Source organism: Salvia splendens, chromosome 10, assembly GCF_004379255.2.
Source record: "Salvia splendens isolate huo1 chromosome 10, SspV2, whole genome shotgun sequence".
Taxonomy (NCBI): domain Eukaryota; kingdom Viridiplantae; phylum Streptophyta; class Magnoliopsida; order Lamiales; family Lamiaceae; genus Salvia; species Salvia splendens.
This window is the reverse complement of record NC_056041.1, coordinates 12,839,906-12,861,862: the sequence shown is the minus strand read 5'-3', so window position 1 is coordinate 12,861,862 and position 21,957 is coordinate 12,839,906. Positions and strand designations below refer to the sequence as shown.

Genomic DNA, 21,957 nt, shown 5'->3' with positions numbered 1-21,957 from the left:
GTTCTCAGTTACTTTTGTAATAAACAATCTGCTAGTTATGGGGAAACATGATATCGAGTACTACAAAAAATAATGAATATGCTATGAGTGACATGAAAATCACGAATTCGCGAAGTCGTTTCTTCAGAGTCATAATATTGTAAGACATAAAAGAAAAGGAAATAATAAAGTGAAACTTTAAAAAGGAAAAACAATTTACAGCAGGTAAAAACGGCCAAATCCAATTCTTGAATAAAATCAGCTAAAATCCATCACCCCAAAAATTTGTGGTCTGCAATTCACTTTCAAATATGACCAATCGAACATGCAGAAACGTGATCGTCTAAAGATGACATCCGTATTTCCTACTCCATAACAAAAGCTGAAATAAAAAAAAAAACAATTCTGAGATAATAGTTTTTTGCTGTTATCTGGCGCCAATGAAGCTTCACTGCATTCAGTCGCCGGTAGTGAGCAGCATTCCTCGGAGCCTGCCGTTTGAGAAGCCCTTTTCATGTGGCCAACCTGTTTTCAGTCTGACCGCTGGTAAGAAGGCCTGTCTCCATGCCAGGAGGATTAGATTTCTTGATTTCGGAGCTCGATCACCAGGTAGTTACTTGATGGGGTACGTACTAAACAAGCCCAATAGCAGTGACAGCTCGGCCAGCCCAAAGCCCAAGAGTTCAGTTCGGCATTACCAAAGAGTTCGGCCTCAGCCTACAGCTCGGTAAAAGCCAACCAATCAAGCTCTGCTCTCAGGTCGGCATCAAGCTCTACTCTCAGATCGGCAACCAAAGCAGTTCGGTCTCGGTATTCGACCGAACAAGGAGTTAGTGGACCCATACCGGATGTCCAACACACCCACTACCACGTGATGTCAGTTCAGGCCACGATCGTAGGCCATGACCTACGCTTCACCCACGATCTTAGGCCATAACCTACACGACATCCACGACTTAGGGTGGTGACGCAAGCCATGATCTGAGTTCATTATATAAATAGAACTTAGATCTGATAGAAGAGGTTAGAATCTCTCTAGAGAAAGAATCATATAGCAAGTCTGTGTTGTAAGCTGTATTTGGCAGATCAAGCAATACAATCTTGCCCTCCCTTTTTCCCGTGGACGTAGATTTACTTCAGTAAATCGAACCACGTAAATTCTCTGTGTCGTGATTTATTTTTACGAGCATTTATCATCATCAATAATTCGCGGAATCATCACTGGCGCCGTCTGTGGGAAACGAAGAACAAAATTTGTGATAAAGCGAATTTTTGATCCATTTTTTCCACCCAAAAAATGCATACCAGATCGCAGAATACCCGCATTCCTGCCCGTGAGAACCCGGAGGAAGCCAATCCATCCCATAGGTCTGGAAAACAGCCTAGGGATAAATCCACCACCAGTTCTCATGGCGAAGGAACAGGCCGCTCCAAAAATCGTCCCACTGAGTCTTCCCAGCAGCCTGATCTGAATGAGGCTGTCAAGCTGTTCTTGGCTGAGAAGCAGGATGAGTTCTTAGCCTTCCTGCAAAAGAGCCAAGAGCCGAAGACGAAAACGGAGGATTCTCCTTCCTCATCCAGACATGAAAGTCACTACCGCAGTAGTGCCGTGTCTTCCAGGAAGAAGAATCCTCAACCCCGACATATTCCTGATCTTCCTCGGTACCGGAATCACAGGAGAACTCAATCTCCTCCATACCGACGAGATATCGGATTCGCCGTGTACGGAGCACTGAAGACTCCGTTCTCGGACGACATCACCCGAACTCCCCTACCGCAGAACTACCGAACTCCGTCGATGACTTACGACGGGCTCGTGGACCCTCACGATTTCTTGGGGCGCTATCAGTATAACATGGCGAACCAGGGTCTCAACGAGGTCCACATGTGCAAGCTGTTTCCCGAGCTGCTCATCGGGAACGCGAGAAGGTGGTTCGATAGCCTCCCCCAGGGCAGCATCAGATCTTACCGAGATCTAATGGATGCCTTCCACAGGAGGTTCTTTCAGAAAGCGGAAGCCCGAATCACTTCGGCTCAGCTGCTTTCCATTCGTCAAGGTCGCGACGAAAAAATCAGCGACTTTATGACAAGATTCCACAAGGAATGCCTGCAAGTGGACGATCTCAACGATCTGCTTGTCATCTCGGCATTCCAAAATGGAATCCTGCCCGGAGCTCTCTACAGGAAGCTCGTTGAGTGCGGTCCGCAGACAGCTCAGGAAATGTGGGACATTGCGGACCAGTACTCTCCCGAGCCGATGAGGCAGGACCGTCGCAAACGGTCGTTAGACAGCTCATCGTCCCGAGGAGACAGGAGGAAGCCCGATCATAGCGATCAGGGACACCTCGCCGAACTCCTTTTGGCGATCAGGGACATCCTCGCCGAACTCCTTTTGAAAGGATTCAAAGGACTCCGGTGCAAGACAGATTGGGACCCCGTCTCAATCCCGAGAAGCCGCCCGCTCAGTTCGTACCGCTGAACAAGCCGAGAGCGGAAATTTTCGAACTACACTCCGACCTGTTCGAAAAGCCAAAGCGGATGACGAAATCTGCCGCGCGCCGACCCCCAGGATAACTACTGCTCCTACCATCAAGACCACGGTCACGATACCGAGGAGTGCAGAAAACTTGGCTGCAGGTATCGATGTTCTTGTGAGGGCAGGGACATTGAAAAAATACCAAAGCAAGCAGTCAAAGAAGAATAAGAAGCAGAGAGGTGCGAACTGCGCTCCTCAGGATCCGAAAAGAGCAGCCGGATCCCGAAGACGATGACGAGCCGCAATATGATGGAGTAATCCTGACTATTGACGCTCTCCCTGCCGGAAGACCAAGTCGTCCCTGAAGTCAGAGCGCAGGGGCTCCAATCGAGAGGAGCCAACGCATAAAAGGCTGAAGCAGGACGAAGTGATTACGTTCTCGGATGCTGATCCCGTCCCGGCCATCTCTCCTCACCAAGACGCCATTGTCATCCAAGCCGGAGTGGCAAACAAACTGATCCACAGGGTGTTTGTGGATACAGGAGCGTCAGTCAGCATTCTTTTTAAAGAGTGCTTCGACAAACTAGAAGTGGACCCAGCTCGGCTCAGCCCGGCTCCGCTTCCCCTGAAGAGCTTCGCCCAGGAGGACACCCGCCCTGAAGGTATTATCAGCCTTCCGATCACGGTGGGGAAAGCGCCTACTAGCTCCAGTACGATGATTGAGTTTTTCGTGGTAAAGCTCGGTCCCCGTACAACGTCATCCTGGGAAGAGACTGGCTCAACACAGTTCGGGCCGTTTGCTCCACCTATCACCTCACCATCAAGATCCCTACTAAAGGAGGGATAGCGGTCATCCGAGGTGACCAAAAAAGAGCAAAGGAATGCCCTGCAAATTGCGCTTAGAAGTGCCGAGCAGTCAGATCGGCACCACCAAGCATAGCAATCACAGCAGCCGGAGTCAGAGGCGATGACCGAAGTCATACCGGAGCCGAACTCGATGACAGTTCAGCTGTACGAAGACGATCCATCCAGAACGGTTAAGATCGGCTTCGCGGGGAACGCCTCTACTTTCGGGAAAAAACCATCCAGCTCCTCAAGGAGTACAAAGACGTCTTTGCATGGTCTCCGTTGGACATGACCGGAGTGCCCCCCGAGGTAATCACTCATCGTTTAAATATTGATCCTTCGGTCCCGGCCGATAAAACAGAAGCAAAGACTCTTTGCGGCAGAACGAAGTCAAGTCATCCATGACGAAGTCCGTCAATTATTGAAGGCGGATGTGTTATTCGAAGTGAAGTATCCTTCGTGGGTGGCCAATCCTGTCATGATCAAGAAAAAGGAAGGAGGATGGCGGATGTGCATAGATTTCACCGATCTAAATAAGCACTGTCCCAAAGATTGCTATCCCCTTCCGAACATAGATAAAAAAGTAGAAGCTCTGATAGGCTTTGAAATTTTTGTTTTCTTGATCTATACAAAGGATACCATCAGGTTTTAATGGATGAGATTGACGCTTCAAAAACGGCCTTCATTACTGATTTCGGCATTTTCGCTTATAAAAAGATGCCATTCGGTTTAAAGAATGCCGGAGCCACTTATCAAAGGATGGTAGACAAGCTTTTTCGGCACCTGATTGGAAAGGAAGTCGAAGTATATGTTGACGATATAGTCGTCAAGAGCAAAAGCACCTCGGAGTACGAGCACAACCTCAAGTCCACTCTCAACGTGCTCAAGAAAGCCAACCTCAAACTTAATCCCCAAAAGTGTACCTTTTTGGTAGATTCGGGAAAGTTTCTGGGTTGTTGGGTTTCAAAAGACGGACTCAAGGCAAACCCCTCAAAAGTTCAAGTCGTTCAGAACATGGCAATGCCGAAGTCCATACATGACGTGCAAAGGCTAACCGGATGTCTAGCCGCACTGAGTCGATTCCTTTCCCAAGCAGCCGAAAAGCAACTGCCGTTCTTCAAGGTGTTGAAAAAGGCACCAAAGTTCGAGTGGGGAGCCGAGCAGAAAAAGGCCTTTGACGAGCTCAAAAGTTATCTAGCCGAGCTTCCTATTCTCTCTGCTCCAGCCGAAGCCGAAGTACTATTCTTATACTTAGCGGCATCGGATCAAACCATCAGCGCGGTGCTTGTACGAGAAGAAGGCCTAAAGCAGTTTCCCATCTACTTTACAAGCCGAGCATTAAGAGGTCCAGAAACAAGGTATCAACCTCTGGAAAAAATTGCTCTGGCGTTAGTAAATGCAGCAAGGAGACTGCGGCCATACTTCTATGCTCACAAGGTATGCGTCTTAACCGATCTACCTCTTCGGCAAGTTTTGACCAAGCCAGAAGCATCAGGCAGAATCGCCAAGTGGGCTATAGAGTTGGGAGAGCACACAATTGAATATCTACCTCGGAAAGCCATCAAGGGACAAGCCTTGGCAGATTTTCTTGCAGAAGCGAAGTTCGATCAAGCAATTCCTATTATTGCCGAACAGAAGAATTCTGCCAATGCCGAACTAGCACAGCCCTTGGAATCCGAAGTAGAGCCGCCGGACTGCTGGAGCGGATTCGTAGATGGAGCTTCAAACAAGATGGGAAGTGGAGCTGGTATTTTACTTGTCGCTCCCGACGGACACGAGGTAACCTACTCACTTCGTTTCCTATTCCCCACTACTAATAATGAAGCCGAGTACGAAGCCCTCCTGGCCGGACTCCAGTTAGCGCAAAGTCTACTCGTCAAATCTCTCAAAGTCCATTGTGATTCACAAGTCATAGTAAATCACATGTTGGGTACAAGTGAAGCCCGTGACGAGAGAATGAAGAAGTATTTGGACAAAGCGCAAAGCATCAGCCGAAGTTTCTCCTATTTCCGGATAATCCGCATTCCCAGAGCGGAAAATAGCCGAGCAGATACCTTAAGTAAGTTGGCCTCAGATCCGAGCTCAAAGGCGGAAGAATTAATGCATCGAAGCATTGATGAAGCCGAGGTACATTCTGTATCCAGCTCGCCGAACTGGATGACGCCGATCTTGCAGTATCTGGATCAAGGACAATTGCCCGAGGATAAGAGAGAAGCTCGGAAGATCACGTGCCGAGCTCTTCGGTACGAACTTCATGAAGGAGTCCTCTTTAGAAAGTCTTACCTCCAGCCGTTATTGCGGTGCGTAGGACCAGAAGAGACGGACTACATCCTCAGAGAAGTTCATGAAGGATCGTGCGGTAGCCACATCGGAGCCAGAGCTTTAGCTAAAAAAGTTCTGAGATGGGGATATTATTGGCCAACCATGGTACAAGAGGCAGTGCAGCTCGTCAAGAAGTGTACGAAGTGCCAAATTCATGCAAATGTCCCAAGGATGCCGCAGACCGATCTATACACTATGCAAAGCCCTTGGCCTTTCATGCAATGGGGCATAGACATAGTGGGACCACTTCCTCAAGCTCCTCGGCAAATGAAATTCCTTATCGTTGCCGTGGACTACTTCACGAAGTGGGTGGAGGCTGAACCTTTAGCTACGATAACGAGCTCAAAGGCATTGGACTTCGTCTGGAAGAACATAGTGTGCCGATTTGGCATACCCCACATCCTCATCTCGGATAATGGGACTCAGTTCACCGACAAGACGTTCAAGAATTGGTGCCAAGAGCTGAACATTCAACAGCGGTTCACTTCGGTCTCCCATCCCCAAGCAAACGGACAAACGGAAGTAACGAACCGGATTCTGGTGAAAGGGTTAAAAGCTCGGTTAGAACAAGCCAAAGGACAATGGGTAGAAAATCTCCCTCAAGTCCTATGGTCCTACCGAACTACACCCAAAACCTCCAACGGTGAAACTCCGTATAGCCTGGTGTACGGCACTGAAGCCGTAATTCCGGTGGAGATCGGCGTACCCAGTCCCCGAACCCTAAATTTCTCCTCAGAAATGAATGACGACGGACTGAGAGCAGAACTAGATCTCGCCGAAGAAAGAAGAGAATTGGCGTGCATAAAAGCAGCCAAGTATAAGGAGCAAGTAGCCCGGTATTATAACCAAAGGGTGAAAAAGCTTCAATTTCAAGTGGGAGATCTCGTCTTGAGAAACAACGAAGTAAGCCGAGCAGAAAAGCTGGGCAAACTCGAACCCACATGGGAGGGTCCATATCGGGTGTCCGAAGTCCTCGGCAAAGGGTCTTATAAATTGACTCACATGTCAGGAGAACAAGTACCCCCGAACATGGCACGTCTCCAACCTCAAGAAGTTCCACTTGTAAGAGACAAAGTCCGGTCAGTCCGTCTCGTGTCTAGTTCGGTCATAGGGGTATGTGTTTTTATTTGTTTGTTTTTTACTTGTACCTTTTACTTGTCGTTTTAAAAAAAAGGTTTAAAGTTTTTTTCCTTGGTCTTTTTCATTTTTTCCCTATGTGTTTTGTCTCTATGTGCTTGTCGTCTCTTACAAATGGTACCAAGGTATATCGTTCTTTAAAGACTGATCCCCTTTTTAGATCGATTATTAAAGACTATTGTGAGTCCAAGCTTCCAAGGAGGATATAAGACCACAATTCAGCTTAACAAGCAGTCCGTCTGAAACGAACTGCAATAAGCCAACGATTGTGAGTCCAAGCTTCCAAGGAGGATACAAGACCGCAATTCAGCTTAACAAGCACTTCGTCTGAAACGAACTGCAATAAGGGAAAGTCCGATCCACGCGATAAACCTCGCCGAATTAGGACGACCAAGTTCGGTCAAAGAAGTTTACCTCATAAGACCGGGGACGACCATGTCTAGTCAAAGAGGTTTACTGCATAAGACCACTTCGGTTAACTGGGAAAGTCCGATCCACGCGATAAAAACTCGCCGAATTAGGACAAGGGAAAGTTCGATCCCGGCGACAAAAATCGCCAAATTAGAACACAAACCAAGTCCGGTCAAAGATGTTTATTTCATCAGACCAAAGACGAGTCCGGTCAAAGATGTTTATTTCATCAGACCAAGGACCAAGTCCGGTCAAAGAAGTTTACTTCATAAGACCGAGGACAAGTACGATGAAATTTTTTCGCTAAGCTGTAAATACAGTGTTAGAAGCGAAAACAAAATTTCATTTATCAAATCTTGTTCGGCATACAACTCCGCTACCCTACAAAATGGCGTTACGCTATTACAAAGGACTATTCTACTGTCCAGGGTTGCTGAAGTTAAGCCACCTATCTGCAAAATCCTCTGGAAGCCGAGTTCGGTTGTTCCGAGCAGATGAAGAATAAGCAGGTCGACGAGATGCTATCCTCGACCCAACACCTCTTCCCCGAGCCCGAGAAGTCCTAACACCTCGGCGATGAAGAGTCTCTGCAATAAGCATCTGCTGATCTTGCTCGCTCATAGTCACAACTCCTCGGCGAATTTCAGTCCGTCCCCGTCTTGACGATTCCGGTTGCTCCTGAGCCCGTTCTCGTCTTGACGTTTCCGGCTGTTCCGGAGTTCGTTGTTGGCTGGGAGTAGGATTTTGAACAAGGGAACCAGAGGTTTGATCTGGAGTGCGAGCATCTGTTGGCGCGATATGCCGGAGGAATCTCTCAATTGAGGGACGCCGGGCAAGAACAATGTCATACCGAGAAGCCCAGCGCCGCAATGATTTCACGACTTGTTGGCAAGCCGAGCTCTCCAGCGCATTGTTCCTCCGGAGTACATTATACTCCTCCCACAGTTCGTCAACTCGTTCCTGAACTTCTGATATGGTCATTCCCCCGCGCACACGGATGTAATCCTCATACGCAGTCCTCTCAGCAATGGCCGTATTCAGCTCGGCCTCCAGATCTTTCTTATCGGACTCTAAGTCCTTGATATCGGCCTCCAGCTTCACTAAACGAGCCAGAAGCTCGTCATTCTTCGTCTGATCGGCTATAGCTCTTCTCTCAGCTTCGTCCAAAGCCGAAGAGTACAGCCGTTTCCAGTGAAGTATCTCCATCTCCTTGGGTACAAAGCAGCTATATTAGTTCGGCAGCTATACCGAGCAGATAGTAAAATACAACAGGAATAAAGGCGAGTACGAAAAGCTATACGAAGACAAATGTAGAGAATTTTTCATTCACAAGGAAAATTTTTTACACTAGGGCTTCAAGGCCATTTTACAAGGAAGAAACTAGACTAAGAGAAGGGAGACGAAATCATACTCCGCCTGCTTCGTCTCCGGCTCCTCGGTCTGGTACAGCTTCCTTCTCCTGGGCTACCTCAGCCTCGGCCTCGCCTCCTGCCGGCCTCGCCTCCGCCTCCTGATCGGCCTCCTTCTCCGGATGCCCGGCCTGATCGACTTCGGCCTCCCGCTCCAGCGGCTCGGCCTCACCCTCTCCGTTGTAAGTCGAAGCGGGTGAAACGGGTCCCACGGAGGCAAAGATAGCCTCCAGGTTCTCGTCCCGATCAGCTCGACAACTCCGGACTCGGTCTGCAGAAAGCAGGACCGAGGATGAAGCGAGCTCCTCAAGGAGCGGCAGATTCTGAAGCCGAGCAGCTATCTCTCGGCTGTACAGAGGCAGCACGACGTCGGGCCCCTGCTCGCCCTTATCGGCAATTAGCCTTACCAGACTACCGACAAAGGCCGAGAACTGGCTGCTCAAAAAGAGTCTCTCCGTGTAGGCACGGAGACCCTCTCCTTGGGCAACCACGGGCGGCAGCATCCCTCCGTTTCGTCTGCTCTCGCTGGATGACGAGCTGGTTTTTGGCAAACTGAGCTTCATCCTGGGCCGAAATCCTAGCAGCCCTGGCTTTCTCAAAGTTTGCCTCAGCCTGCTCGGCCCGGTGACAAGCAGCCGCCAATTTCCTCTGCATCTCGGCATAGTCGTTGGACGCTTTGGAGAGTTCGACGGCGACGAGCTTGGAGAGCATATCATTCCTCTGAAAATGGATAAGGAAAAAAGTTAACAGAGGGCACCAAAAATACAAGACAGAAGCCAAGCCAAGGAATCAAGAAGACAATTCACCTCGGCGAAGTCCGTGGGCCATAAAAACGGCTCACAGATATGCTCCGAAGGAGGCGCCAAGACCACGTCTTTCTCTGGCGCCCTTGGGGGCTTCTGGGTCTTCCCCTTCTTGCTTGCCGAAGTCGACTCCGGCTTCTTTGGACCCGAAGAGGTCTTTTGCCTCTTCGGATTCTTCTCGGCATCAGGCGCCGAGCTGGTAGCCTTCTCTCTCTCCGGCTCCACAAGCTCGGAGGACTTTCTGATAGCCTTATTCAACATGAACACTGCCAAAAAGCAAGAAAGCAAAGTCAGATTTTCTTCGTTGAAGCAGTAGAGCATAAAGATAAAGAGAAATCCTCACCCTCGGCCTCTTCGTCCGAAGACGAGATGTCGAACACGACGTCGCCCTTGACGAGCTCAGACTCCGTGTATTGTTTCCTAACTATGGGAATCTTGTTGAGCTCGCCATCGAGCTCGTCCAACGGTTCAGGCCGAGGGTGACGGATAACGGACTCCGGCCCTCTCCAGGGAAAACTAGGAGCCGCGGTCCTATCATAGTAGAAGAAGCGATTTTGCCACTTCGGCCACTTCGTTTTACAAAAGGCCCTAAAGGGCTGTAAAGGGATCAAGTAAACCAAGACCCCTTCCTCTTAAATTGAAAGAATTTAAGGATCGCCTTCAAAGACAAATCCCTTCCTAACCTACGGAGTTCGGCAGCGAAGGCCGACAAGTGCCTCCAAGAGTTCGGAGTCACCTGGCCTAAAGGAAGCTGAAAAAAATCTAGTAAATCTATAAAGGCAGAAGGGAGGGGGAAACGAAGCCCGCATTCTAAGCAGGCCTCATACACGGTGACGTAACCCTCCGGCGGGGAGTCAGCCCTGTGATCACCGTCAGGTACCACCGCCTTCCCCCCAGGAAAAGAGTATTTTTCGTAAAGGGATATCACAGTATCCTTACTCAAGATACTGTGAAAATACTCTACGGTCTTCTCCCCGGATTCTTTCCGGCTAGAAGACCCCTTACCCCCTTTCCTAACGCTACCCAACTCCGAAGAAGAAGAAGAAGACATTTTTCTTACTTTTTGAAGGTGAAGGTAGTCTGAAGAAATTTTTGAAAGCGGAAGGAAATTTTTCACGCAGAAGATAGAGAGTGCAGAAGAAGCCAATAGCAAAGGTGTTCAAATGATGAAGAAAGACGGTATTTATCAGATTTGGAAAAGATTTCAAATCATCGCACCGTTTCATATCCCACCTTTTCAGGATTCAACGGCCGGATTTTACTGTCGCATTTAATGCCGCATTTAATGCAGTCACGCGCAGGGCACGTCCCCTGACTTCAGCCTCCCCCGTACCCTTTTCCAGAATGCCGAAGTGACTCGCTTCGCCGAAGTGAATCACTTCGCTTTTCGGGGGGGGTAGTGATGGGGTACGTACTAAACAAGCCCAATAGCAGTGACAGCTCGGCCAGCCCAAAGCCCAAGAGTTCAGTTCGGCATTACCAAAGAGTTCGGCCTCAGCCTACAGCTCGGTAAAAGCCAACCAATCAAGCTCTGCTCTCAGGTCGGCATCAAGCTCTACTCTCAGATCGGCAACCAAAGCAGTTCGGTCTCGGTATTCGACCGAACAAGGAGTTAGTGGACCCATACCGGATGTCCAACACACCCACTACCACGTGATGTCAGTTCAGGCCACGATCGTAGGCCATGACCTACGCTTCACCCACGATCTTAGGCCATAACCTACACGACATCCACGACTTAGGGTGGTGACGCAAGCCATGATCTGAGTTCATTATATAAATAGAACTTAGATCTGATAGAAGAGGTTAGAATCTCTCTAGAGAAAGAATCATATAGCAAGTCTGTGTTGTAAGCTGTATTTGGCAGATCAAGCAATACAATCTTGCCCCCCTTTTTCCCCGTGGACGTAGATTTACTTCAGTAAATCGAACCACGTTAAATTCTCTGTGTCGTGATTTATTTTTACGAGCATTTATCATCATCAATAATTCGCGGAATCATCATTACTCTATCTTTCTGACTCTCTCTGTGATTTAGGGGTTTTTGGTGAGTTGTGGAGAAACCTTTTTGCTTGATTTGTTTTTTTTGAAATTCGGAATTTTGTTTTTTAGGGCTCAATCTCTTTTCCAATAGAATAACAAGAGTTAGGTATTTTTGTGTGGGGAAATATCAATGCCGCCTATTTTAGAGTTTCTTACAAAATATCTACTTAAGTTATTGTTGAAATGTAACTATTGCCAAATTTATGGCAATTTCATATTGTGGAATTTCTATGATATTTGTTTTATGGCCATTCTTCCTAAGTTATATCCCAATGAATGTAGAAGTGAAAGGTGTTGGAATGGTGCATTTGACAACTAATGTACCTTGTTTCTGTTCTCTTCTGTGAAGGAATCACAACAATCAGATCACAGGCGCAATCTGCCACACCGAGTAATGGTGATCAAAAGGATGGAAATCTTGTATTTGTCGCAGGGGCTACTGGAAAAGTTGGATCACGAACTGTGAGGTGTGCTTTCGGCTTATCTCAATGTGAAGCTGCAGCAATGTAGGCCTATTAAAGATCCGTGTTTCTGAAATATTTTGTTTTCCTGCAGGGAGCTCTTAAAATTAGGAGTAAATGTTCGAGCTGGTGTTAGGAGTGTTCAGAGAGCTGAACCTCTTGTGCAAGTATGAGTTCTATTTATTAAGCTTCATTAACAGCATGATATTTGCAAACTTATTATTCATGAAAATATTCTCTCTAAACAGAGTGTCCGGAACTTGAAACTTGAGGATGTTGCAGGAGGCACTCAACGTAAGCTTGTGGATGGCTCGGGAGATAGTTATTTTGCTCCCCTAGAAGTTTTTTTTAACGATTTATATGTTATACATGGCTATATGCAAGTAGTGAAATTATTTATGTTACTTTGGTCTTTAGCCCAGCTATAGATAAGCTTGAACTCGTGGAGTGTGACTTGGAGCAGCTGGACTGGATAAAGCCAGCACTAGGCAATTCATCAATTGTTATATGTTGTATCGGTGCTAGTGAGAAGGAGGTTCTTGATATTACTGGACCTTACCGAATTGACTACCAGGCTACCAAAAATTTGATTGATGCAGGTAAAATAAGTTCTAATGATACACAGGAATTTATTGCTATAGTCTAAGTATTCCAAATTTTGAAGCCACGTGTCTAAACACACAGAAATAATATGCAAATGACGCCCAAAACAAAACGGATTTTCCTTTTGTTCTTGTCATCATTCATTAGGGACACAATCTCTTGATTTCTTAATGATGTATGCTTATATAGTAGCAGTCTCAGTTGGGGTTTCTAACCTTAGGGTTATCAAAGACTTGTTATTGTCAGCATCTTTTCCTTATGCTGTCGGAAATCTGTCATGTTAATATAAAAAGATGCTATAGTGACGTTGGTTTTCCATGCAGCAACCTCTGCAAAAGTTGACCACTTCATTTTGGTCACATCTCTGGGAACAAACAAAGTTGGATTTCCTGCTGCTATCTTGAAGTAAGGCTTTTCCGACATTTCAACATCTTAGTGCAGATACTCTTCTATAGGCTGCATAGCAGAAATTTCCAACTAAATCTTCCGTCCTTTATTGATTCTCGCCTTTCCTTACATGGCAAAGTCTGTTCTGGGGAGTCCTTATATGGAAAAGAAAAGCAGAAGAAGCACTCATTGCGAGTGGTCTTCCTTATACAGTGAGTTTCTCCAGTGCACCTTTAGTACATAGCAAGATAAAGATGGTTAATTTCTTTCATATAAACTTTCTCATTGCACAAAATTGTTGCAGATAGTAAGGCCTGGAGGGATGGAGCGGCCTACTGATTCGTTCAAGGAAACTCATAATGTTACCTTATCAGAGGAGGATACTTTATTTGGCGGCCTAGTGTCAAACCTGCAGGTTATATTCTTTCGACATTTTTTCAGTTCACAAGATACCTATAAACCGTATCTTTAGGGTAATCAAGTAGAATGGACTTTTTTTAGCATCAGCAGTAATGTGCTTTCATGCTCTTTCTCGATGGCTGGTCTTCTTGTATTATGTAGTCGGCAACAAATTTTTATACCCTCAGTTGATTACAAACTGCACGCATGTTTTACTGGAATTTGTCGACTCATGATAAATAACAGGTAGCAGAACTACTGGCATTCATGGCAAAGAACCGCAGCCTTTCTTACTGTAAAGTTGTCGAAGTAATTGCAGAAACTACAGCTCCTTTGACTCCTTTCGGAGATCTCTTGAAAAAGATACCATCTCAGAGACCAGATTACAGTGTTAAGGTAACTTTATTCAATGTTCCTTTGTCTGCTTGTATTTGAGTTATATAGGACTTAGCAAATTCAATTTTTGTTTAAATGATTAACGTTTAGAAAATTTATCTGGCTGCTAGGAACGAGATGAATCAGATCAATCACCGCCTGTTATTTCAGACAGCACTCCCGCTGTGGAAGAACCTAAGCCCGCCGTGGAAGAACCTAAGCCCGCCGTGGAAGAACCTAAGCCTGCCGAGGAAGAACCTGAGCAAATTAAGGCAACTAGAGCAACACCTCTGTCTCCCTATGCTGCGTGAGTTTGCACTAGCGTCTACAAAATTTTGTTTTTTTCTTTGTGCTATTTTTCATCGAAAATCTCTTCTTATAGCTATGAAGATCTAAAGCCACCATCATCTCCCACTCCTATTGCGAGCACCGGTACTGGTTCCACCAAGCCAGAGATCGCACCAGCTGCAGCAAGTTCCACGCCATCATCAGTTGAAGCCGGTTCTTCAGAGACATCAATAAAAGATGTGATTCCTCAGACTGCACCCAAGAAACCACATGCCTACTCGCCGTACATAAAGTAAGTCCATTTGGCCATAGCGTGCAGGATGATTTTTCATCTATCATATATATTGCATTAGCATTTTCTTGATATAATCACCATATTTATCTTAATTACCTTCCGTTCTCGGAACTTGATCCTTTCCATTAATCGTGCAAGTTCCTCTTAGAAAGAGTCTCTGTTTGTGAACCACTTGATTTGTTTGGTAGTTATGAAGACTTAAAACCACCCAGCTCGCCAACTCCAACGTTTAGTAGTTCAAAAAAGGAGACTCCTGTAGAAGTGGAACCACAGCTCACTGGGGGGAATGATGTCCCAACTTCTCCTTCTCCTAGTTCGCCAACACTGTCTTCAAACAGCGAGCCTGAAAAGCCTGTTGATGAGACACCAGAAACCCATACTGAACCAAAGGCCAAACCCCTATCACCCTACACAATGTAAGCACATTCCTATTGTTTATAAAATATTCCCAAGCAAAAAAAGAAAAGAAAATGTGATTAAGGAAATCGGTATATAGAGGAATGCAGCGTAATAGTTTGCGTTTGTGTTGATGAGCAGGTATGAGGAGATGAAACCACCGAGTACCCCGACACCTTCTCCAAACTAAGCTCTGAGTGTGAGTGAAAAGCTTCGGTAAAGAGGTGCAGGTTTTGCATTCTTTTTTCAGCACACACACACTCTCCCCCTCTCAATGACTATTTGAATGAGAGATCATTCTTTGTCTAAATAGTTACTTACTATGTGATTCTGAGCAAGTTGATGATGCATCGGCTATGTTTTGAGGTGATTAATGCCATCTGTAATTCTCATTTGCATCGTGAAGATTTCAAACCATTTTCTGTAATTCTCGTTTTGATGGCATTTGTTTATGACTATGATAAACTGTTGCCTATAATTGTCTTTTTGATCACATCATTTATGACCGATTAAGTAAAATAAGCGTTCTCATAAAAATTTAAATAGGACGAGCCTATTTGCTACAAATTTGTAAGTGAAGTAATAAAGTATATCGCGGATCAAAATTCATGAAAGGTACTACTGTCTACTGGCATACTGGCAGATGAAAAAAAACCAGTGTAAGATACACAGTGATTTTTGTACTCCCTCCGTCCTGGCTAAGATACATATTTCTTGGCCGGCATGAGATTTTAGAAGTTATTGGTTAATACGTTTAATTGGAGAGAGAAGATGTGAGTGTAAGGGTTAAAATAGAGAGAGAAAGAAAGATGCATACTTTAATATGAGTGAAAAAAAATGGTTGGGTGTATTAATTGGAGAGAGGGTGTTTCCAAAAAAGCAAATGTGTCATCTTAATTAGGATAAATTAAAAAGGAAAACGTGCGTGACATTTTAATATTTTCTCCATATTAATTTTTTATCCAATTCTAACAACCAGTGCATAAATAACAACCAAAAAATTACTTGCAATTTTTACGGCTAGTATCACCAATTAAAAAAAACGACTAGAACCCAATGGATGGGTGAGGTCTAATGAGAAAATATTCAGTGGTCATGGCATACCAAGGTGGAAATGTGATTTGGTATGTCCTAGCAATACATTATTGACAAGTAGAAATAAATAGAGTTCCATTTCCAACTAGATACATTAATTATAGAAACATAGTTATTTTTTCTTAAAAGAAGCATTATAGTTAAACTCATTCTTGGTTGTTTCTATTTTATAGAGACATCCTTGAATGTTTTATGTTCCACCTTCGATTTGGGACAAGCTCATTCTTGGTTGTTTCTATTTTATAGGGACATCCTTGAATGTTTTATGTTCCACTTTCGATGTGGGACAAACTCATTCTTGGTTGTTTCTATTTTATAGAGACATCCTTGAATGTTTTATGTTGCACTTTCGATGTGGGTGTTTCTATTTTATAGAGACATCCTTGAATGTTTTATGTTCCACTTTCGATGTGGGACACTCATTCTTGGTTGTTTCTACTCATTCTTGGTTGTTTCTATTTTATAGAGACATCCTTGAATGTTTTATGTTCCACTTTTGATGTGGGACAAACCCATTCTTGGTTGTTTCTCTTTTATAGAGACATCCTTAAATGTTTTATGTTCCACTTTCGATGTGGGACAAACTCATTCTTGGTTGTTTCTCTTTTATAGAGACATCCTTGAATGTTTTATGTTCCACTTTCAATGTGGGACAAACTCATTTTTGGTTGTTTCTCTTTTATAGAGACATCCTTGAATGTTTTATGTTCCACTTTCAATGTGGGACAAACTCATTTTTGGTTGTTTCTCTTTTATAGAGACATCCTTGAATGTTTTATATTCCACTTTCGATGTGGGACAAACTCATTAATGGGGATGTTGTAATGTTATTTTAATTTTAATGAAGTGTGTTTTTTTAAATTAATGTACTATTTAAAATTTTAATATTATTATTGAATTTTCCCGTATCTGTGTCGTAAATTTAATCTCGTATTTTGTGTGATTGTTAATTATTTGTTTTATATAATTTTGAGTGATGTGGCTAGGCTATGACTTGGCTATTTGCTTGTTTTGATGATGTAGAGGATTTTTAATGTTGATGATGTGGTAGGAGGAGTTTGTGGCTATGCTATGACTGAGCTATTGGTAGACTATTCCTATTTTGGATGGCCATACAAAATAACTACCAATTGTTGACGCGACGGGTTTAATTTAGGGTTTTATCTCCCAAACCCAGCCCCCAAATTTAGGCGTAAATCCCTAAACTGCGAATCATGGAAACATCTGAGGCGCAGAAATGCGACGTCGCTCCAGCCACTGCTACCGCATATCTCGACCCAAATTACTGGTCAGCCTCACAGCCCCAATTTTGGCCGACTGTGTGCGTGTTTGTATGTTTATTTTTGTTTATATGAACTTTGTTGATTCAGGGATAAGAGGTTTGATCACGAAGAGCATTACGAGTGGTTCAAAGACTATTCTCACTTTCGTCACCTCATTCTCGAATACATTAAACCCAAGTCCGCTGTACATCCCTGCTTATTTTGTTAATCACTTCTCTTTCTGTTTTTATTGCTTTCTGTGTTTCGAGTTTTCTCCATGGCATTATTTGCATATTAGCATTAGCATATGTAGTGCTCTCAGGGGGAATTTGATACATACCAGTATGTGGATTTGTGTGCAAGCAGGTATTAGAGGTAGGGTGTGGAAATTCTCAGCTGTGTGAAGAGCTCTATAGAGATGGAATTACTGATCTTACCTGCATTGACTTGTCATCGGTTGCTGTTGAGAAGATGAAGCAGCGATTATCAACCAAGGGCTATAAAGGTTGGTAACTTCTTAATTTATTTTTAAATATGTCAACTCATGTTTATGCTGTTTGCTGATATTTGAATGATGTGATGGTGCTGTGCCTGTACCTAATAGCTAAGTTTCAGGTTCCCATGCCTCCTCTGCCCGTCATCCACCTTTTGATGGCTTGATGCTATGTTTGATATTTGAAGTTTATGGATCAATTATACTGTTAAAGATACTATAAAATTGCCCATTTCTGTTTAAACGCTTTAAAATGTTTCTTGGAGCGCTTACCGTTGGTGTTCATGAACCAGGGGTTAACCTTTTGAATTTCATGTGTGAACATTGTTAAGCAAACTCACCAATATATATGGGACTTAAAGAAGGTCTTCCTCTGCTTCAGAAGAAGCCAATTCTGTTTATGATCAAAATCACTACCAATAAAAGTATTATTGCGGTGAAATCAAGAACTCCTGCACTTACTAGTTTAACTTTGTCTTGTCACTTCTCTGCTCACTTCTCTCTCTATCGGCATGCTTATATGTCTGCTTCTGCTAATATTATGTCTGTTAGCTAGCTGGAGGAAAAGAAAACCTAAGTTTCAAGTTTATTAATATTGCCTGCAAATCTGCAATGCAACACTTGAGATGTGACTATTCTCATTTATGCTTTTCTGTTTCTGTTGCTATCAGAAGTAAAAGTGCTGGAAGCTGATGTGACTATTCTCATTTATGCTTTTCTGTTTCTGTTGCTATCAGAAGTAAAAGTGCTGGAAGCTGATATGTTACAGCTGCCTTTTGAAGATGAATGTTTTGATGTGGTTATAGAGAAAGGAACCATGGTAAAGTTGTGATGCATAAACTTTACATATTAGAATTTTGGGTTAGCCTGAAGTGGGACCGTTTACATTTCTCATATGCTGGAGGGGTTGAATGCTAAAGTTAGTAAATTAACCTCTACTTGGTGTGAAATCACAACTATAAATGGATTCCATATCTCTCTGGCCTCTACATTCTTTTCTGTCTCACTTCTCTACTGAGTTTTCTCCTCACTGCCCATCGTCATTTTCCTGTTAATCCATTTATCAAATAAAGGTCTATATCGGTTTCTAAACCAGCACACGTTAAGTTTCAAGTGCCTTTTTTTCTTGGTAGACTTTTACACGATTGTAATTTGGAATATGAAGGATGTATTATTTGTGGACTCTGGAGACCCCTGGAATCCAGAACCTGAGACAGTTAGCAGAGTTATGGCAATGCTTGAAGGTATTCATAGAGTTTTGAAACCCAATGGTATCTTCATCTCCATCACCTTTGGCCAGGTACAACAAAAACCAAAAAATAATGATCTTCTCTCTCTAAATTTCTGGATATGATTTTGTAATAGTATGATTTTTGGTTGTTTTTCTTCAGCCGCATTTCAGGCGACCTTTCTTCAGTGCTCCCGCATTTACCTGGTCAACTGAATGGAAAACATTTGGCGATGGGTTTCATTATTTCTTCTATATATTGAAGAAGGTTCGCACTATTAAGACGGATCATTAAATAGCAGGATGCAGAGCAGTTCCATCTTGTACTACTTCATGTGATGGCAAATGAAGTTGTGGATACTAACAGCTAGAATTTTGCAGGGTGAGAGATCATCAGATGGCACCGAGTGTATTGAAAAGACCGATGTGCCATCCCTCTCTCTTTACCATGAGGAGTTGGAGAGCGAAGACTATCTATTTCGTACGAATCTGGATGAGATGTGAAGCCTTATTTCTTGACTCCTGGTAACTATGCGTCTTACAATTGATAATAGTATATTTGCTACTACTGTTGCCTTCTGTTTTCCGAATCTTCGGATTATTTATAGCTCATGCCTCAATGAAACTCTCTTTTTTGTTATTTTAGTAGAAAATGTTAGTGGGGCTGTATTTCTGTAGAAAATTTGGGGTCATACATATTATCTTTCTTTCGGTTATAATAACATCATATCTCTCGAGCGTTGTCTTTATATTGTTATCCAACTACTTTGCTCGTGTAATATATGAATATTCTTTTGGTAATGTACATAAATGGATACGTGCATATATGTATTTAATTTAAAGAGACTCTACTATATTGGTTTCGATTTAAATGAAAAAACGTTGGAGCTTAATTTATGTAGAATACTTTTCTAAAAAAACATTACGTGGTATAATAATTAGGCAGCCTTTCAAAGAGTAAATGTTTTATTCAATATTCAATTGCTTTTACCTGTCAATACAAATATTCTATATGCTCCATTAAGTGCTGGATCATATTCATTTTCTTTTTCATTTTCTTTTCTCTCTTCTTTGTTTTCACTCAATGTAACTTACTCCTATTAAATATGTATTCCTACAATTTAACCAATGTTACTGTGACCATCTTTTTAGATTATCTCAATTGAGATGTTTCTAATATTTTTGGAATAAAACAGGTCTCTTATTTCTTTTCATTAAAATATCAAACTATATTTTTCTCTATTTTAATACATTAAATAATTTCACTTAATGTCTTAGGTTATTCAATAATAATGTAGCTATCTTGAATGAAATGGAGCTAGTATTTTATTAAATTAGAAAAATAAGAAACAAGATAACTAATAAAGACAAACATAGTTTCATATATAAGGTGTGGACTTTGATTGACATAAGTGGATAAGTGAATCTAGTGAGGCTCTACAGTACTACAATGGTTTGAATAATGAAAAATAGCGTGGAGCTTATATATATACACGTAGCGTAGTAATTATAGGCCGCCCCTACTTGAGTAAAGAGTTTTATTAAACATTCAATTACCTTTTACTTTTACCTTCCAATACTACAAATACAACGTAACCAACATTTTAAATTAATACCGTAGTATACATTATTATCAACTTGATTAGTCCACCAAGGTGACGTAAGTCGTAATTCGAGTGGTTATAGAATACTAACTGTGTAGCACTTTTAAAGTTCCAACAAAATACATTAGATATATAGTTTAAATATTTTGACTAAACTCACTATACCTTATAATTATTGTACTCATAATAAGACACTGGTATTGATTAGAGTGAAGTATATACAACTGGAAATTATTATCGATTGACAATTTAAATTTAATTAGAGATATTTTTATTTAATGGTGAAAATTGCGTGATTAATTTGGGATTGATTTGAATAAAAATTTGGTTCATTCACTACGACAGTGGTGTTGGTTAGACTGACATAATATATGGTATAATAAACAACTGAAAATTCATAGTATTTGTTGAGGATATTGATATCAAGACATTTTTAGTCAAGGTTAAAGTTTGCGTGGTTAATTAGGGATTAATTGCAATTTAAATTTAATATTAGTACTACATTTGTCCCATTTAAGATGACCTCCTTCGTTTTTCATACGTAGTTTGAAAAAATCATACTAATAAATAGTTAAAGTGGAAGAAAAGTAAAGTAAAAGAAAGAATAATGTAGAAGAGAGTCTCTTCCATATTATTCTCTCTCTTAATCTACTTTCCCTCCACTTTAACTATTTATTATGATTTTTATAAAAATAGGTGCGACAAAAAATGAAAGGAGTCATCTTAATTGGTACCGAGGGTGTAGTTTATAACTCTAGTTTGAAAGTTTTAATTAAAGTTTAATAGTATTATAAGTAAAATAATTAGTCAGAGGTCGGATTTAATTAAAGGAAAATGACAACCCTAATGAATGCCATATCACAATTAAATTGTCAATTTTAATCTCATCAATCTTATTCCTTTCATTTTTCCTTGATAATGAATGCCATATCACAAAATCAAGTTTGAAATACAGTTTTGCTATGATACATCCTCCAGCCTCCGACTCATACTCTGAAGTTTTATTTTACAGCTTTCGAGTTTTGCCAAATAAATTACTCCATGTGTTAAAAAAAGGAAAATAGGTATAACTATAAGTAGTGACGGTTCTAAAACTAGCTTTAATAATTTTGTTTGTGTTACTATGTCTAGTTTGCATTTTCAGGTTTGATTTTGTTGTAGAATTAGGAACAAATTAGTTTGTAATTAGGATTTAGGATTGCTTATTCATATGATGTTTTTAACTAGTTCGAATTAGTAACTTATAGTGGGGTTGGACAGATTATTTCATAATCTGGGTTTAATAGCTAGAACTCTTCTTATTTTCTTTATTTATAGTCTTGCTAATAATACTAATAGATGATCTTTGTAATATTAGGTTGGTACATGATAGTCGGAGATTTGGGTCTTTATAGACAAAATCTGTGTATGTAGGTAGTACTCTACAAAAATCAATATCAATCTGTATATATAAATAACAATGTCAATCTGTATACAATGAATATAAAACAATCACGCAAAAAATGCGGAAATTGGAAAATGAACCCAGAATTACTAGGTTGATACGGACTAGGTTGAAATCATCGTTTTATTGTATTTCCGGCGATTAATTTATTTTATACTGATTTAATTTGTATATACTGATTGAGCGTATAATATATGATGA

The 21,957-nt window shown here is 42.2% G+C and overlaps 2 protein-coding genes across 3 annotated transcripts; both read left to right on the top strand.

Annotated features, from left to right (window-relative positions):
* Positions 1–345: 345 nt before the first annotated feature.
* On the top strand, positions 346–15,057 carry LOC121750480 (protein TIC 62, chloroplastic-like). Its single transcript, XM_042145019.1, has 13 exons — positions 346–588; positions 11,776–11,893; positions 11,982–12,054; positions 12,136–12,181; positions 12,310–12,486; positions 12,814–12,895; positions 13,017–13,089; positions 13,182–13,292; positions 13,523–13,672; positions 13,783–13,958; positions 14,034–14,231; positions 14,423–14,650; positions 14,772–15,057. Exons 1-13 carry the CDS (start codon positions 420–422, stop codon positions 14,818–14,820), a joined length of 1,650 nt encoding a protein of 549 aa, XP_042000953.1. The 5' UTR covers positions 346–419; the 3' UTR covers positions 14,821–15,057.
* Positions 15,058–16,847: 1,790 nt separating this feature from the next.
* Positions 16,848–19,550, top strand: LOC121750542 (EEF1A lysine methyltransferase 4-like). 2 transcript variants are annotated; one of them, XM_042145093.1, is made up of 7 exons: positions 16,848–17,013; positions 17,096–17,192; positions 17,354–17,492; positions 18,218–18,300; positions 18,646–18,780; positions 18,872–18,976; positions 19,090–19,550. In XM_042145093.1, exons 1-7 carry the CDS (start codon positions 16,940–16,942, stop codon positions 19,210–19,212), a joined length of 756 nt encoding a protein of 251 aa, XP_042001027.1. In that variant the 5' UTR covers positions 16,848–16,939; the 3' UTR covers positions 19,213–19,550. The 2 variants fall into 2 exon arrangements, with proteins under 2 accessions (XP_042001027.1, XP_042001026.1); XM_042145092.1 differs by having other exon boundaries at positions 18,152–18,300.
* The last annotated feature ends 2,407 nt before the right edge of the window (positions 19,551–21,957 follow it).

Coding starts and splice junctions, on each gene's coding strand:
- LOC121750542 (XM_042145092.1), top strand. CDS start 16,940: ATGGAAACATCTGAGGCGCAGAAATGCGACGTCGCTCCAGCCACTGCT. Junction 17,014..17,095: donor TATCTCGACCCAAATTACTG/GTCAGCCTCACA, acceptor TTGTTGATTCAG/GGATAAGAGGTTTGATCACG. Junction 18,977..19,089: donor TCTTCTATATATTGAAGAAG/GTTCGCACTATT, acceptor AGAATTTTGCAG/GGTGAGAGATCATCAGATGG.
- LOC121750480 (XM_042145019.1), top strand. CDS start 420: ATGAAGCTTCACTGCATTCAGTCGCCGGTAGTGAGCAGCATTCCTCGG. Junction 12,055..12,135: donor GAGCTGAACCTCTTGTGCAA/GTATGAGTTCTA, acceptor CTCTCTAAACAG/AGTGTCCGGAACTTGAAACT. Junction 13,959..14,033: donor CCTCTGTCTCCCTATGCTGC/GTGAGTTTGCAC, acceptor CTCTTCTTATAG/CTATGAAGATCTAAAGCCAC.